This window comes from Sus scrofa, chromosome 9 (genome assembly GCF_054392235.1).
Source record: "Sus scrofa isolate SSC_HxYL_T2T_F1_AM1 chromosome 9, Sscrofa_HxYL_maternal_Yorkshire_Landrace_v2.0, whole genome shotgun sequence".
In the NCBI taxonomy this organism is placed as follows: Eukaryota; Metazoa; Chordata; class Mammalia; order Artiodactyla; family Suidae; genus Sus; species Sus scrofa.
The window spans coordinates 52,445,573-52,462,555 of record NC_139391.1 but is presented as its reverse complement, the minus strand read 5'-3'; the positions used below and the strand labels follow the sequence as shown (position 1 = coordinate 52,462,555).

Genomic DNA, 16,983 nt, shown 5'->3' with positions numbered 1-16,983 from the left:
CTATGAGCAGAACCCTCAGAGGCCAGGGTGCCTGCTTTCTGGTTCCGCCCCCAGCCCCTGACACAGCTGTCTCAGTGAAGAAAGTCAAAGTGAGCTGCTAGGGGAACTCTGCTGGTAAAAGGGTCTGCTAAACGTGGGGGTCAGCCAGGGGAAGGAGCAGGCTCAGTGACCGAAGGAAGGGGATAAGTTTGGTTCTGGGCCGGGTTCCAGACCATTCTACTGAAGTACATTTCTGCTTGGGCCCAGCATTTCCTGCTCTCTTTCTTACCCCCAGGGCCAGCCTCACCTTGACCACACTGATGGGCTTCCTGGACATGTGATAACAGGTGTAGATGAAGAAGGTGATCAACAGGATGAAGCCTCGGAACCTGCAGGAAAAGGCAGGCATCTGTGTTAGCAGGAAGCTCAGATCCCCATCTCCATGGGTCAGGAAGCATCCTACCTGTGCACTCTGGCAGCCCCAGGGCCTCAGCACCACCCACTCCTCACCTTCATGCTCTCCTACACACACACACACACACACGTTCCTCAGGGCAGAGGCCAAGGTAGGAACAAATGCCCAGAGGCCAGGATGATCCGTAGGCACGTCTCCCTGGTCCCAGTCCCCGAGGCCTCCCAACAGAGCTGGCCCAGCACCTGTGCCCTAGGTGACACCACAGTATCCTGTCCTGTCTTGCTACTGCCCATCACCTCTGCTTCCCTTTGGTCTCACTCAGGTCGGGGTGCTTCTGCGTGGGCAAGAGAGATGTGGGCAAGGAGATAGAATTGTTTATAAAACACTAGACTTGGTGGGAGTGGGTAAGAGGCTGATGTGGGAGAAGAGGCTGCAAAGTGAGGTCAATACTGCTCTTAAGAACACAGCAGAAGGAGCAGATGCTACAGCCCAGTTCAAGCAGAGTCTAAAACATTGCTGGAAATGTGGCAACAGAACACAGGTCCTCTGCCTAGGCCCAGTCTAGTCCATCCCACTGGACAGAGGGGTCATTCTTTCCATTGGTGGCTCACATATCACATGTGCCCTCTCCCACCCTCACTTATCCCATGCCCTGGTCTGGGATGGAAAGAACAGTTCAGCCAGGCACCACTGAAGTTTCCACTGCACGCTCCACTCTTCCCCTTCTCCTGAGGGTCTGGGGAAGGGAGTCTGGTTCCTCCTGAGTCACTGTCTGCTTGCCCAGCACAGCATCAGCTGAGCCAGGTCAGCAGCTGGGAGCCAGGAAGTACATGGGAAATAGACCTCAGGAGGGACTGACAGCCCAGGAGAAAGACCAGAGCCTTGGTTGATTAAAGAGTTTGAGGAGAAGGTGGGAGGAGAAGGGGAGGAGGGGTCCTGAAGCCCTTTCCATCCCTGGGATCCCCAAACTGAAGGGCCAGACACTGGAGGCTCCATCTGCCCTCTTCAGGGATCTGTCTCCAAACCCCAAAATCACCTCGGCAAGCATGTGACGAAGGCTCCTGCTTGTGAAATGAAGGGGTGTTTCAGCAAAGGCTGAACTCAGATTGGGCTACCAGGCCCCTTCTCATTTCCACCCTTGACTCACTCTCCACTCCATTCTCTCCTCTGCCTCACAGTTTATCTTCTCTGAAGAGAACAAAGATACACCTGGCCCCTGCCATCACCTGGCTTAACATTTTCAGTGGCTCTCCATTCCATTAAGAATGAAGCTCCAGCTCTTTCGTCTGGACCTCTTGCTCCCAGTTCCTGAGAATGCATGGGACAAGGGGCTGGTGATCAAGGGCCCTCCCTGGAATCTGCGGTTACTCCAAGGGACTGTCAGAGTGACTCACATAGACTAGCTTGGTGGCAACGATGTTTTCCAATTTTTCAAATGGCTCATGACTCCTAGTTCAGAGACTTCTAGAATTGGGTGGGGAGGTTCTCTAAGAGAATTTGGAGAGAGTGCCCAGCTGGGCTTCTTCAAAGAGCAGTGGATGGGAGTTCCCTGGTGGCTCAGCAGGTTAAGGATCCAGCGTTGTCACTGCTGTGATGCAGGTTTGATCCCTGGCCCAGGAACTTCCACATGCCACGGACATAGCCAAAAAAGACATTCACCCAGTGCCCTGCCTAGGAAGCTGCCTGGTCTGGAAAAAGTTGAAAGCTTTGAGTGATGCCTCTAATTTATTACGTAACCAAATGCAAGTTCCTAAACTTGTTTTGCCTCTGGTTCCCTCATCAGTTACACGTGGATGATAGCACAAACCACATCCATCTCAAAGACAGGTGAACATAATACTACTCTCACACTAGTTCCTAGTTCTCTGTTATGCCACCTTTAAGACCCCTGGAGCTCATGGGAGTTCCCGTTGTGGTGCAGTGGAAATGAACCTGAGTAGTATCCATGAGGACATGGGTTCGATCCCTGGCCTCACTCAGTGAGTCAAGGATCCAGCGTTGCCGTAAGCTGTGGTGTAGGTCACAGACTCTGCTTGGATCCCGAGTTGCTGTGGCATAGGCCAGCAGCTATAGCTCCCATTGGACTCCTAACTTGGGAACTTATGCCTTGGGTGTGGCCCTAAAAAAACAAAAGAAGACCTCCCAGAGGGGAGGAGCTCAGCTGAGCCTAACTTGGCTGCCACATGGATGCAGCCATTGACCTCGGTGACAAATCAGATCTCTGGGTCTGCAAGGCCCCCAAGCACCCCTGAGGCTCCCAACACTGACTTCTCCCTGGATAGGCCTGGCAGTGAGGACCAGGCTGTAACTCAGCCAATCTGAGCCCTCTCAGGAGCTGCTCAGAGACAATGAGGGGTCAAAAGGTACAGCCCAGCTGGCAGCCCCCCTTCTCCCTTCCCCGCTCCCACCACCGCACTGCTTCAGCCCCTCGTGCCAGAACCTGCTCACTTCAAAGGTGCCTCAGCTCACACACCCTTGACTTTCTCCAGCCTGTGGTCCCAGGTGAGCTTCCTTATCTGCCATCATCTGGAGTCTTCTCCCTCCCAACCTTGGGTGGGAGAAGCTGAGACAGAACAGCAGGCACATCTGTGCCCACTTCTGACAACTTGACCCCTCTGGCAGAAACAGGAGTGCCCTCCCATCCACATCCTACCACGTGCCAGGCTCTATCAGGGACCCAGCAATAAGCCAGAAAAACAGTGAGAGAGACCCCCGCCCACCGGGGGCTCACAGGTCAGCGGGGAGGCAAACAGAATTGGTGCAACAGAGTATAAAAGAGGGCGGCCCTGCATGACGTGGAAGGAGGGACCCCAAGGCCAGCTGGGATGAAGCAGGGTCAGGAAAGGATTCTGGAGGTGAGGCTTCAGGAGAATCCTCCCAGACAAGCAGGGGTGGCCAGGACCACCAGGCCTGGGGCGGGGAGTACGTGTGTGAAAGCGCACAAGCATGAATGAGACCACCAGTCTGGGGAGCTCTGTGCAGTTCAGGACATCTGGAAGGTGGGACCGGCGAAGCCTAGAAGGCGAGGCAGCTGGGAAGGGGGTGTGGGATGGGTCAGGGCGGGCCTGCAGTTTAGACGGTTTTTTGGGGGTGATGGGAAGTGACTGAAGAGAGGTGAGATTTTCTAGCTCAGAGAGTTCTGGATACCTCGGAGGCTAAGCCAGGTGAAGCCCCCTCCCCCGCCCCCGCTCTGTTCTGCTGGTTATTTTGGGAGGCTCCATACAGGCTTCCTCGCAGAAGGCAAAGCTGGTTCCCTCCGCCTCATCTCTCCTGTCAGCCACCCCTCAGGCACATGGCCCCCCCACAGGGGACCCTCATCGTGCGTTTTGAGGGAGCTGGTGTCCGTAAAAGAAAAGATCAAGGACTTAGGAATCAGGGAAAACCTGATTTCATTCCCTAAAGCTGTTTGTTATCTGAAGAGAAGAGTTCATCACAGGACTACTGGCAGGTTGATGAGATGATGTGTAAAACAGCTCTTATGTGTTCCTGGCACTCAGTGGGCTAAATGAGTGTCAGGAACACTTAAAAATGACAGCTACGGGAGTTTCCTGGTGCCCCAGTAGGTTAAGGACTTGCATTGCTACTGCTGTGGCTCAGGTTCAATCCCCGGCCCTGGAACTTTTGGTCTTTTTTTTTTTTCCCCCTAGGGCCACACCCACGGCATATGGAGGATCCCAGGCTAGGGGTCAAATCAGAGCTGTAGCTGCTGGCCTACACCACAGCCACAGCAATATGGGATCTGAGCCGTGTCTATGACCTACACCACAGCTCACAGCAATGCTGGATCCTTAACCCACTGAGCAAGGCCAGGGATTGAACTCCTGTTCTCATGGATACTGCTTGGGTTCATTAACCACTGAGCCATGATGGGAACTCCTGGCCCTGGAACTTTTGTATGCCATGGGCATTGCCAAAAAGAAAAGACTGCTATTATTATTTCAGATTTTGAGGAAGGAAAGCTGGAGGGGTCAGTGGTAGCCCATGCTGCTCTTTACAGGAGGTGAGTAGGGTGGGGCTGCTGCCAAACTGTTCTGGGTGGTGGGATTCAGGCCCTGGATTTACCTGTAAAGTAGGGATTAGGAGGATTAGGAGGCCAGCATGCCCCTCCTCCCACTATAAGGATCTCAGCTAGAGGGACTCAAAGACACCTTGCAGTGACTAGTGCTGCACGGGGGAGCCTGCAATGGCATAGGACAGAGGCCTATCGGCTGGGGTCCGCCCACCTGCTCCCTTGGGAGTAGACAAGGAGGCTCAGCAGAGGTCCCCAGACATGCTGATATGCGAGATAGGTAGTGTGCCTCTATCTGACTTGGTTACTCAGTAACCAGTGCTGGGTAAGGAGAGGTGGGACTAAGAAGCGTCACTTCTCATCAACACAGCCTGGCCTGCCCTTTCTCCCTGCTCTGACCCCAACCCCCAATGGAAAATCTGACACCCAAGATAGCAGGAGAGTCATGCCTCCGGGAGGGAGGGGGGCTGGGGGGGGGCAGAAGTTTCTCTAATGTGCTGTGTGATGCTAGGCCTAGCACTGGCCTCCTCTGGGACTTCCTGCCTGGACTCCAGCACTGTGACAGGATGAGCCCAGAGCTGCATGGCTAGTGGGCAGAGCACACTTGGGGCCGGGCCTCTTTCCATTCCACTCTGGCAGCTCTCCCAAGAAAAAGGCCAAGGTGCCGTAGTTCAAAGGGGACTGGGGACATGGATCAGGTGAAGGGCTGGGCTGAGGACAAGGCCACCAAACTCACAGTAGCTCACAGGGAAGACAGCTGACATGTTCTTGCAGCGTGAAGAACCCACAGGTTTCACTTCTCTTCTCTTGAGCCCTTCTTTCAGCATCAAGGGGCCCCAGAAAGAGAGCAGGGGTAAAAACATACAGCTAGACTCGCCAAGCTGGGCCAAGGGCAGTGGGGGGAAAGCATGGCAGCCAGGGGCTGGGCCAGCAGGCCACAGACCCAGGAATGTGTATAGCAAGGCCCACAGACTGTTCCAGGCGGGCTGCCTGGCTCATGACCCTCAAAGTCTGTGTTGATGAGAAGTGACGCTTCTTAGTCCCACCTCCCCTTACCCAGCACTGGTTACTGAGTAACCAAGTCAGATAGAGGCACACTACCTATCTCTTAACTATTAGGTGACAGTCCAACTTAGTCTTTCAATTGAGCCAGCTAATATCTTTATGGACCTTGGCAAGACTTTGCACTAGAAATGCTTCAGAGGAAGGGACAAAGAACAGTGTCTGCCAAAGAAGCAAACGATAAAAAGCAAAACCCCAAAGGACCTACTACCAGCCCAGGACAACGGAAAACAAGAAACAGCCCAGCAGAGGGATGCTGACCTTAGGAGATGGTAGACAGAGGCCCATTTTCTCCAGCGTCTACCCCGTCACCTCCGGTCCCTGTCTCCTCTTCCTTGCTTTGCAACCACATTGCTGACAGTCCCTATCTTCATGTCAGGCCGGTGGGGACTTAAACTCCCCACTGGCTGTTCCCCACGATCCCCTACCTCAGCCTAGCCTCTAACCTGAGGCTGTGACTCCTAGTAGATTGTCTAGGGCTGCTCGGGTTGGCCATGTGACCTTGACCCTTGTCCTGAGGAAATGGATTTGGTGGCCTATCCTTGGATGTGCCTATTCTGGGACTCAGCAGCTCTGAAAAGGAGATAGGGCTGGGGGGGAATAAGAACCAGGCCAATGGTGACAATGCCACCACACCACCCCCTGCCAAGTCCTCCACTGACACTGGAAGACATCCTGGTAGGGAAAGACCAGCCCGGAACAGACAGGGCAGAGCCCTGAGCCAGGCCTTCCACTTACAAGATGGAACAGGACAGGACAGGTCTGGGAGGGCCTCTGAAAACAGCCCTCTCATGGCAGAGAAGCAGCCCACGGAATTCTCTACTTGCCACCCTTCCTCCAGCTGGGACTCGGGTGCTTGCTCAGAAAGATCAAGCTGAGTCAGGGTTTGGCCCCAAGATTTCTCCCAGAAAGGGGAGCCACTGACTAGGAGCCACAAGGAGCCCAGGACTTTATGGAATGAATGAGTAGATAAGATAATGATCTTTTTTTTTTTAGGGGAGGGGAAGACGTAGGGTAGATTGTTTTGCTTTGAGAAGGAATCTAAGTAGGGGAACCCTGAGTGCTCTGACAGAATGAAAGGACATGGCTTTTAGCTACAGTCTGATGTTCGGTTTCCCTGGAAAAACTGGAAGAAAGAGATTGTTGGGAGGGTTTGGAAGAAGTGGTCAACAGTATTTAGTTGGTCTCTCTTCTGAAGAAAGGCTATGCAAACAACACAGCAGGAAATGTGTTGATGGTGGCAGAGCCATGGTCCTGCCCAGAATGCTCTCAGGATTCTCTGGGGGCCTGGTCCCATGGCTCACCCTCACCCACTCCTCCCCAATAGGAAGGATCCAGGGGACGAGGCAGGAGCCGGAAGCCAAAGTGAGGACAGTAATACTACTCACTTCACCTCAGCCCCACACAGAAACTCAGGGACAAGCAGATGGGGTAGTTGCAGCCTTCATGGACTCTGTCCCTGGCGTCTGTCCCCAGTTTTGGTGTAACTTTGGGACAGCTCCAGGCCAACCTCAGCACTCAGGTAATGCAGCTTGACTGGAAGAAGAGAGGCCTTGGCCAACTACACAGACCATTCCAAAATGCTTGTGCCTTTCTAGACCAGCCTGCAGTGTAGGAGGCAGACCATCTCACCGAGAGCCAGGAAAGCGCTCATCAATCAGTTCTGTCAGAATTCCCATTGTGGTGAAGTGGAAACGAATCCGACTAAGAACCATGAGGTTTCGGGTTCAATCCCTGTCCTCACTCAGTGGGTTAAGGATCCAGCATTGCTGAGAGCTGTGGTGTAGGTCACAAACATGGCTCGGATCTGGCATTGCTGTGGATCTGGCGTAGGCCAGCAGCTGTAGCTCTGATTAGACCCCAAGCCTTCAAACCTCCATGTGCCGAGGGCGCGGCCCTAAAAGCCAAAAAAAAAAAAAAAAAAAAAAAAAAAATCAGTTCTGTCCAGAGGGAAAGAGGAAACAGCAGAGAGGAAGAGGAAGCAGAAACAGCTGGGTGGGAGAAGGCGACAGTCCGGTCGTGAGAGGGTGGGGGAGGGGGCACGACACAGGGTCACATGCTCTTCATGCATCAGCCCAGGAACCTGAGGAACCGAACTGGCTGGGGACTGGGATGATGGGCTCAGCCTCCCAGGTCCTCCTTTTCAGAACAGCCTCTGGCTACCACAGCTCTTTTTCAGGAGCCCTTTCTGCTGCCCTTAGCAGGCACCTCTTGGCAGTTATCAGGAAAAGAAGACCAGAGAAAGCCACACAGGTAGCATCTGGTGCTCCTGGCCTGAGGCCTCGGTAGAATGGGGACAAGAACTAGACTGAAAGAGCATGAGCTGCAACTTCTGGTTCTGTTACTGTGACCTCGGGCAAGCTGTCTCACCTCTGAGCCTCAGCCTGAGCTTCTTTGAAATGAGACAGAAAACTCCTGTCACACAAGACTGCCATTAGGACTAATTGAGATAACATTTCACCTTTTTCACAGCTAAATCTTCTTTTAAATGAGATAGTAAATTCCTATCACATGAGATTGCTCTAACAACTGAGATAACACTTTACCTCATCCTCAGCCTCTGAGCTTCTTTTAGATGAGACAGTAACTTCTTGTCACACAAGACTGCTATTAGGACTAATTGAGACACTTTAATCTTTTTTTAAATAAGACAGTAAACTCCTGTCACATAGGATTGCTATAAGGATTAAATGAGATAACACTTCTTCCTCAGTTTCAGCTTCTTTTAAAAGAGAGAATAAAGTCCTATCACACAAAATTGCCATCAGGACTCAATGAGACATTTTACCTCTCATCCTCGCCTCGATCTTCCTTTCAACAAGGCAGTAGATGCCCATCACACAAGATTTCCATAAGGATTAATTAATCAACATATGAGGGACCTGCCCACAGAACCTCAGCGGGCTCTGGAGGGCAGAGATTTCGTCCTAGCCGCAGCCTTTCCAGCTGGCGTGGACGGGTAGGGTGTGGGGAGAACTGAGTGGGTGTCCGCAGCTCCTGCCCTCCTGCCTGCCCAGGGCCCCCGCCCCATTCCTGTCCCTCCAATTGCGATGTCACCTGGGCTTCCTCCCACGGGCTCCTCTTCTCCAAGTCCTGGACTGTCCCCCTCACAGGCCCCAGGAAATGGGCCCAGCCCCATAAGTAGGAGCCGTAATCATCTCTCCGGCAAGATGCCCACATTGCCATCTACCCCCAGACATGCCCGTGCAGATGTTGCCACTGAAAGCAGGGGGCTGGCCAGGTGGTACCAGCCTCCGGGGCAGAAACTCCTCAAGTCTCTGCCTTTCGCTTGCACATCTTGTGCCTCCTGCCTCTCAGCCTCCTCTCCAGGGACTTCGCCTTCAGTCCCATGCTCCTGCCAGCCACAGCTACGGGTGACCAGTCCTGAAGAGACAGGCTACATCTTCATGTCCCTGCCTTTGCCAGCTCTGTGGCCTCTGCTCAGAACACCTCCAGATCCACCAAGACTACCCTTTCCTCCTAATGAAGAGGAATCTGCCCTTCACAGAAACTCACAAGCACCAAATGGTTACCAAGTAGTAACTGATTTAAAATACTGGATCTCGTCTCATTTAATTTCACCAAAACCCCTATGATACAGGTACATTGTTATTTCTTTCTCGCCTTTTTTTTTTTTTTTTTTTTTTTTTTTTGCTTTTTAAGGCCACACCTGAGGCATAGGAAGTTCCCAGCATAGGGGCTGAATTGGAGCTACAGCTGCCATCCTATGCCACAGCCACAGCAACACAGGGTCCTCAACCCACTGAGTGTAGCCAGGGATCAAACCCACGTCCTCATGGATACTAGTCAGATTCATTTCCACTGTGCCACAACGAGAACTCCCTGTCATTTCCATTTTAAAGACAAAGACCTGGAGCCTCAGGTCGATTCAGTGATTCATCTAAGGCCAAGTGGCCACATGATTTTCCCCCTTCCACACTCTAATCAGGAGGACAGTAGAAAAGCCATGGGCTTGGGAGTCCTAACTAACCTGGATTCAAATTCAGCTCAGTCATTTATGAGCTATGTGACACTGGACAAGCTACATAATTTCTCTGTGCTTCATTATACCCGTATAATGGAGAATTAGGTGAGGAAACAAATAATGATCCTGCAGTGAACCACAAACACAATGCCTAGCACAAAGCAGAAGGAAAATCAAGTAGAATAATAGTCAATAATTAATGTTTAGTCAGTGCTTAATATGAGCCTGGCACTGATCTAAGTATTTTTACCTGCTGTGCCTCACGACAATCTTTAATCCTCACAACCACCTAATGAGGTATGTGTTACAAGTATCCTCACTGTACAGACAAGGGATCCAAAGCTCAGAGCCAGTCCAGCCTTTTGTGTCCTACTCCAGGAAGCTCTGCTTCCTTCACTTCGGCTTATATGTCCTCCTTGGGAGCATAAGGAAGCAGCAAGTTTGATGATGGGAGTACACACCCTGTCTCCAGCTTAATCTTTAGCTCTGAGAAAGTAGGACTATGTCTTAATCATCTCTGTGGGCCTCAGAGTTCAACACAATAATGTGCCTCTATTAGGAACTACGTTGATGTTCAGTGTTTGTCAGGCACTCCAAACCTACATGCATCAGGAAAGAAGAAAAAGAACACTTTTGAGTGCCCTCCATCAGCCACTAGAGGTCAAGAATGTTCATGTACCATGTTTATCCTCAAAAATCTACCTGACTTCTACCGATAAGGAAACAGGCTCAGAGAAGTTAACTATACAAGGCGCAGTGGTGAGAGGACTTCAATCCAGATCCATCTTAAACATGGAGATGCTAGAGAACCCAATAGTTGGATTCACACTTTAAGAAGTGTATAAATGATGAATGTGGCTGTAGAAAGCTGTGTATCTTTATGAGCTCTTCTAAAATGCTGGTGAGGAGTTCCTGCCATGGCACAACAGGATCGGCAACATCTCTGCAGCACCAGGACGCAGGTTCAATCCCGACCCGGCACAGCGGGTTAAAGGATCTGGCAATGCCGCAGCTGCAGCATAGGTCACCACTGCAGCTCAGATCTGACCCCTGGCCCGGGAATTCCACGTGCCGGGCAGGGCAGCCAAAAAAGAAAAAAATAAATAAAAATAAAAATAAAATGCTGGTGTGGGACAGGCTGTTTACAATTATCTACTTTCCCTAGTCCCCATTTTCTCTGAAATACAAGTTATTTTGGTTCAAGGGTATAGTCAGTATACACAAACGAGACTCTACTAGAACAACAGTGGCAGAGAGGTGCAATTTTGTATATATGATAATGAGATGTATTTTTGTTTATTAAGGGAAAAAAGTAGAATGTTATTATTTCTATAACTTCTCAGTAATTGTTTGCTGTATGAGAAATTCCTACAGATTTCTCAGTGGTTTCTTGGTCCTTGATCTGATTCTATGGATCGGCACCAACATGGTGCTTTGCCTGATGATAATAGTATAGAGTTACCAGTCATGACTTCAGTTATGATTTTAAATGTCACCTGGGAAGCACCCTTACTTCTTTAATTTGAATCTAGCATCTTCTAGGCCAGTGGTTTTCAACTGGAGATGTACATCATACTTTCCCCTGGAGTTTTATTAAAACACAGATGTTTAGGATTTACTCCAGACCTATTAAATTGACGTTCTTGGTGTCTCCTTGGCGTATCATGTAAATTATGTTTCAGAGTTTTACTTAGCTCAAGATTTTTTCCTCTATGAAAATTATGTCCATCCATTTTTCTAAATCAGATTTAATGTCCGCTGACAAAGTTCGTTGAAATTAGACTTTTTAGACACTGTATAATTTTTTTAACTTTCTTTTGTTTTACATACCTTAGGAACAACCTGATTTCCTTGTTAGCTGCATCATTCTTGTCATGAATTCCCATCAGATCATTTACTTTTGAAAATTATCAGTAATATGTTAATCTTTACCTTTTAGGTCTCTGTCGCCTACAGATAGTTTTTATTTTTTTATTTTTTCTGTCCTCTTAGGGCCACACCCTCGGCATATGGAGGTTCCAAGGCTAGGGGTATAATCAGAGCTGTAGCCGCTGGCCTATGCCAGAGCCACAGCAATGCCAGATCCAAGCCGCTTCTGCGACCTACACCACAGCTCACAGCAACGCCAGATCCTTAACCCACTGAGCGAGGCCAGGGATGGAACCCTCAACCTCATGGTTACTAGTCAGATTCGCTTCCGCTGCACCACGACAGGAACCCCCAGATAGTCTTTAATTTCTTCCTAAAGGCTCTGCAATCAGCTAGAGACCAAAGGTTCTATCTTTAACTGCTAAGAAAAAAAAGTATTCAGAAAAGCACTGTACTAGGTACTTACTCGGGGGTACAGCTTTTTTTTTTTTTTTTGTCTTTTTGCTATTTGTTTGGGCCGCTCCAGCAGCATATGGAGGTTCCCAGGCTAGGGGTCCAATCGGAGCTGTAGCCACTGGCCTACGCCAGAGCCACAGCAACGCGGGATCCGAGCCGCGTCTGCAACCTACACCACAGCTCACGGCAACGCCGGATCGTTAACCCACTGAGCAAGGGCAGGGACCGAACCCGCAACCTCATGGTTCCTAGTCGGATTCGTTAACCACTGCGCCACGATGGGAACTCCTTTTTTTTTTTTTTTTTAGTTCTAGAATTTCAACAGATTTCTGATGATGTGACTCAAACATCTTTAAGAACATACCAGTGGACTGAGTCAGGATTTCCAAAACTCTTTAGTAAAGAAGCTGACAGGTTTATGATGTTGCTATCTCAAGGTTCAGCAGAACAAGAATTAATCACATTGGACTAAATGAACTGATGAGCGATGACAGTCATTTACATCTGGAATATTATTAAGGAAATCCTTTCTCTATTTTTTTTTTTTTTTTTTTGGCTTTTTAGGGCTGAACCCACAGCATATGAAGGCTCCCAGGCTAGGGGTTAAATCAGAGCTATAGGTGCTGGCCTATGCCAGAGCTGTAGCAATGCCAGATCTGAGCTGCGTCTGTGACCTACACCACAGCTCAAGGCAGTGCCTGATCCTCAACTCATTGAGCAAGGCCAGGGGTCGAACCCACATCCTCATGGATCCTAGGCAGGTTTGTTAACCTCTGAGCCACAACAGGAACTTTTTTTTTTCTTTTTGTTTTTGGAGCTTAACCTGCAGCATATGGAAGTTTCCAGGCTAGGAGTTGAACTGGAGCTGCAGCTGCTGGCCTACACCACAGCCACAGCAACACCAGATCTGAGCCACATCTGTGATCTATACCACAGCTCACAGCAACGATGGATCCTTTACCCACTGAGTGGGGCAAGGGATTCAACCCGCATCCTTATGGACCCTAGTCGGGTTCGTTAACGCTGAGCCACAACGGGAACTTCCCCTTTTTCTTCTAAAATAATCTGTAACCCATAATAATTTAGGAATCTGTTTTTGTAAACTAAAATGAAACATTTGTAAATACTGTATTCTGGATACTTGACCCCCCAGAATTAAAAAAACTTTTGTGTTTTTTGCCTTTTATGGAAAAATGATTATTTGCAAGTATGGTTATTTTCAGTAAGAATATGTCCTCCTTGTTTTTGTTTCTAACCAGGACATATTAGAAAAATTGGTTTTGTAATCAAGGGCTTGCCTGGAATGTCGTATTTGTCAATGATGCTCATTTAATCAGATATTGCCACCCCTTTCAAGAAATTAAGGTTGACAGCCCATGCAAAACACTCCCAAGAAAACTGGTTGACTGTGTTCCCTTATAGGAGAATAAGGAAGGTCACTCCCTGGCAGGCCCAGGAACCTTAGGATATTTTGGGGTCCTCAAGAAGAGAGGAATTTGCCCAAATTTATAGATACAGCAGGTAAAACTAATAGAGACAGTTTCTTGGCTTGGCTTCCTAATCTCAAAACAGTAAATAACAGAAGGCTTTTAAAAGTCCAGTCTAAAGCTCCCACTGTGGCTCAGTGGGTTAGGAATGTGACAACAGCAGCTGGGGTCACTGTGGAATCTGATCCCTGGCCTGGGCGCGCAGTGCGTTAAAGGATCTGGCGTTGCTGTAGCAGGTCGAAGCTGTGGCTCGGGTTCAATCCCTGGTCTGGGAACTTCCATATGCTGCAGGTGTAGCTATGGAAAAAAAAGTTAGAAAAATTTAAAAGTCCAGTCTAAGATCCCTTATAAAAACTGCCAGCAAAGTGAACATAAGGCATACATAGTAAATTATATATATGAATAATCATATCAAATCTAATCAGACCAATCTATTTTGTGATCAAGAATAATCTTTCCTTTTTTTCTTTTTAGGGCTGCACCTGTGGCATATGGAAGTTCCCTGGCCAGGGGTTGAATCAGAGCTGCAGCTGTTGGCCTACTTGGCCAACTCAGGATCCGAGCTGCGTCTGCAACCTACACCACAGCTCACAGCAACGCCGGATCTCTAACCCCACTGAGCGAGGCCAGGGATTGAATCCGAGTCCTCATGGATACTAGTCGGATTCGTTACCACTGAGCCACAAGGGAACTCCAAGAATAATCTTTGTTTGAGACTATTTTTGATCACAGCAGGGCAAACTGTAGGAAAAAAATTTGTGTTTCTCTGGGAAAACTGCATTGCCTAGAGGATACCCCTCCAAGTTATCTGATTCTCACTTTTCAATGACCCTGAATTCCTTGAAGTGGTAACTGATTAGTGGTATAAAATATGTCTACGAACTGAGAGTTTCAAATAGTCTTCCCCTTCCCCACCAGTTTTGCCTCAATATTCCTGACTTATAAATGGGCATTTTCTTTGTAATCTCTCTCTCTTTTTTTTTAAATGGCCACACCTGCGGCATATGGACGTTCCCCGGCTAGGGTGCAATCGGAGCTGCAGCTGCCAGCCTAAACCAGAGCCACAGCGATGCCAGATCTGAGCCACATCTGTGACCTACACCACAGCTCATGGCAATGCCAGATCCTTAACCCACTGATCGAGGCCAGGGATCAAACCTGAGGCCTCAAAGATACAAGTTGAGATCGTTACTGCTAAGCCACAACAGGAACTTCCTCTCTAGTCTCTGTTTTTATAATTGTGGTAAAATATATCTAACATAAAATTTTCCTTTAACTTTTTTTTTTCTTTTTGCCAGCATGCAGAAGTTCCTGGGCCAAGGATCAAATCTGCAACACAGCAGTGAAAATGCCAGATTTTTAACCCACTGTGCCACCAGGGAACTCCTATTTAACCATTTTTAAGTGTACAGTTCAGTGGCATTAATACCTTCACATTGCTGTGCAGCCAACACCACCATCCATTTCCAGAACCTTTTCATCTTCCCAAAATGAAACTCTGTACCCATTAAACAATAACTCCCCATTCTTCTGGCTCCCTCATTATGAGTAAAATAAACTATTTTTAACACATGTTCATTTTTATGTCCTTATGAGAGTCATGATCTTATCTTTTTCTGAAAAATATTTTTAACAGTCATAAAGGCAAAAATAATCTGAGTGAGCAAGGCTGGAAGTGATAAGGACTGTCTGCAGTGAGAACTGTCACCACTGGAAAGTGCCGAGGGTGACCACCCTGATCTGCCCAGGTCTGAGGGGGTTGGAGATGTAGGATTTTCTGTATTAAAAGCAGAACGAATTGGTCATATTAAGAGCTTGCACCCCATCTAAAGGAACTCCTTGACTCCTACTGATATAATTTAGGAATTTAGGCCTGACTTTGCATCGTCTGTTTTTCAAGAGAAGCCAGGAGTCTGAGGAGTTTATGTTCAGTTTGATGGTAACTAACACGTTATTTTAAAACAGTAACAACAGCAAAAACAACACCTGTGCAGACCAAGCAAAATGCTCCAGTGTGTGGACTCTGATGAAGAGAGAGCTGAAAGCTCTCCACCCCATCATACACCCCAACACGTTCTGGCCTCCTCAGGCTCCTTGGTTGAGAGGAAAGCTACTGTGGAAGCCGCTGGCCCACTGTGGGGTTGGCCACCCAGCTGAGGAACAGCTGCCAATCTCATCTGAGAGGTATGCCCTACCCGGGGCATGTCCCTCAGGACCGGAACCATTCAGGCTCCCAGGACCTCTGGGTTCTGGCCTTCGTGTTATCACAAAGTTACAAGGGCTGAAAGAGACCAAAAGGGAAACCCAGTAACTCCAAAGGCCACTTTTTCAGCAACTCCACCATGCCCGGGCTTGGGGTTCTCTGGGGTGCTAGGTGAAACGAAAGTGAGACACACTGATGATCTACCCCCCGGGGGGGGTGTGTGTGCGCTGGAGGTGAGGATGTAAACCCTCAACGGGGCAGCGTCCCAGAAGGAGGTCTAGAGGAAGGCCGAGGGAGCCAGGGTGCGTACCAGCCACCTCCCCAGCTGGCGCCGGATCCTTCCGGAACCCCCGGAGCGCTCTAGGACTCCCGCCGCCCTAGCCGAGTCTCCGGAGGGAGGCTGTCCTAGACAGGGAGCTCGGCGCTCGGGGCCGGCGGGGAGTTGTTCCCGGGCGTCCCCCACCCCCACCCCTCAGCCCTGCTCACCAGCTGTCCCTGGAGAAGGCGCGGAGAAACCAGACGCCCGGCGCCAAGGAAGACCGCATCTTGCCCGGCCGGTACCCGGAGTAAAGCTGAGACGGACGAAGGAGGACGCAGCGCTGGGCATGCGTCCCAAGCGGGCAGTCCGCGGGGTTTAAAAGCCCCGCCGGCCGTCCCGCCCTGACCCCGCCACTCGTGGCCCTTAGCTCCCGCCCCCTTGCACCTGACCGCCCTGGGGGCCCGGCCGAGCGCAAAGCGCACACCGACTGCCAATCCTCCGGCGTCCGCTAGCACCGGAGTATTCTCGTGCTTTGCCTCGGGCTAGGGACCAACGGGCCCCTCCTTCAGCCTGCGCCGGGAACCGAAAGCTGAGACCCAGCCGTCGTCAGCTGTGTGACCTTCCGTCGGCCCGCAGCTGCTCCTGCAGCACCTATCTTGATTAGTAGTGGCCCGCCACAGACGGGGAAACTGAGGCACGCTGGAGGGCTAGGACGGACACCCAGTGGTCCCCACAGGGGAGCTGATCTGAGGGCAGGCGCCCCCTCGGAGCGCAGGCATTTCAGGAGGTTACTATAGTAGCCCCCCCAAGGCACTTTCTGGCCCACTCAAGATTCCAGACTCTGTGTTGAGCCAGACAGAACCCTACCACTCCCCGTTCGCACAGAGGTTCCCCACCCCCTCCCTCGCCCACATCCCACTCGCGGCAGAGACAGTGTCACGGCCACGCCTGCTCTCCCTTCTGGAGGCAAGCAGCCAAGTAGCCAAGCAACAGCGAAGGGCCAGTTTGAGGCACAAAATACCGTGCTCTTAATAAGCGCTCTTCGGGCCCTCTGGCCTGAAGATTTCCAGGGTATGTTTCCACTCATAAAAACCAGTTATTGTGAGATCTTTGGATATGAACCCAAGGGTGAACTAGAGGGGTGGAGAGGGAAAGCATTCACCTAGAGAATAAAATTGTTAATAGAACATAAACTAGGAACATGTCTGTGCAAATAGATTTCAGCCGTAACCCCACCCTGCCCCTGCCCCTCACTCCAA

At 50.0% G+C, this 16,983-nt stretch overlaps 1 protein-coding gene across 4 annotated transcripts in view; it reads right to left on the bottom strand.

Annotated features, from left to right (window-relative positions):
* Positions 1-16,077, bottom strand: part of SLC37A2 (solute carrier family 37 member 2) — a 34,182-nt gene extending 18,105 nt beyond the window's left edge. For all 4 annotated transcript variants that reach the window (XR_014815548.1, XR_014815549.1, XM_005667471.4 and 1 more), the window contains exons 1-2: positions 15,952-16,077; positions 287-368 (exon numbers count right to left, since the gene is read on the bottom strand). Coding sequence is in view for 2 of the 4 variants with exons in the window: in XM_005667471.4 (XP_005667528.1) it covers positions 287-368; positions 15,952-16,010 (141 nt within the window). In the remaining 2 variants the exon portion in view is untranslated. The remainder of the gene's footprint in view (positions 1-286; positions 369-15,951) is intronic.
* Between the last annotated feature and the right edge of the window lie 906 nt (positions 16,078-16,983).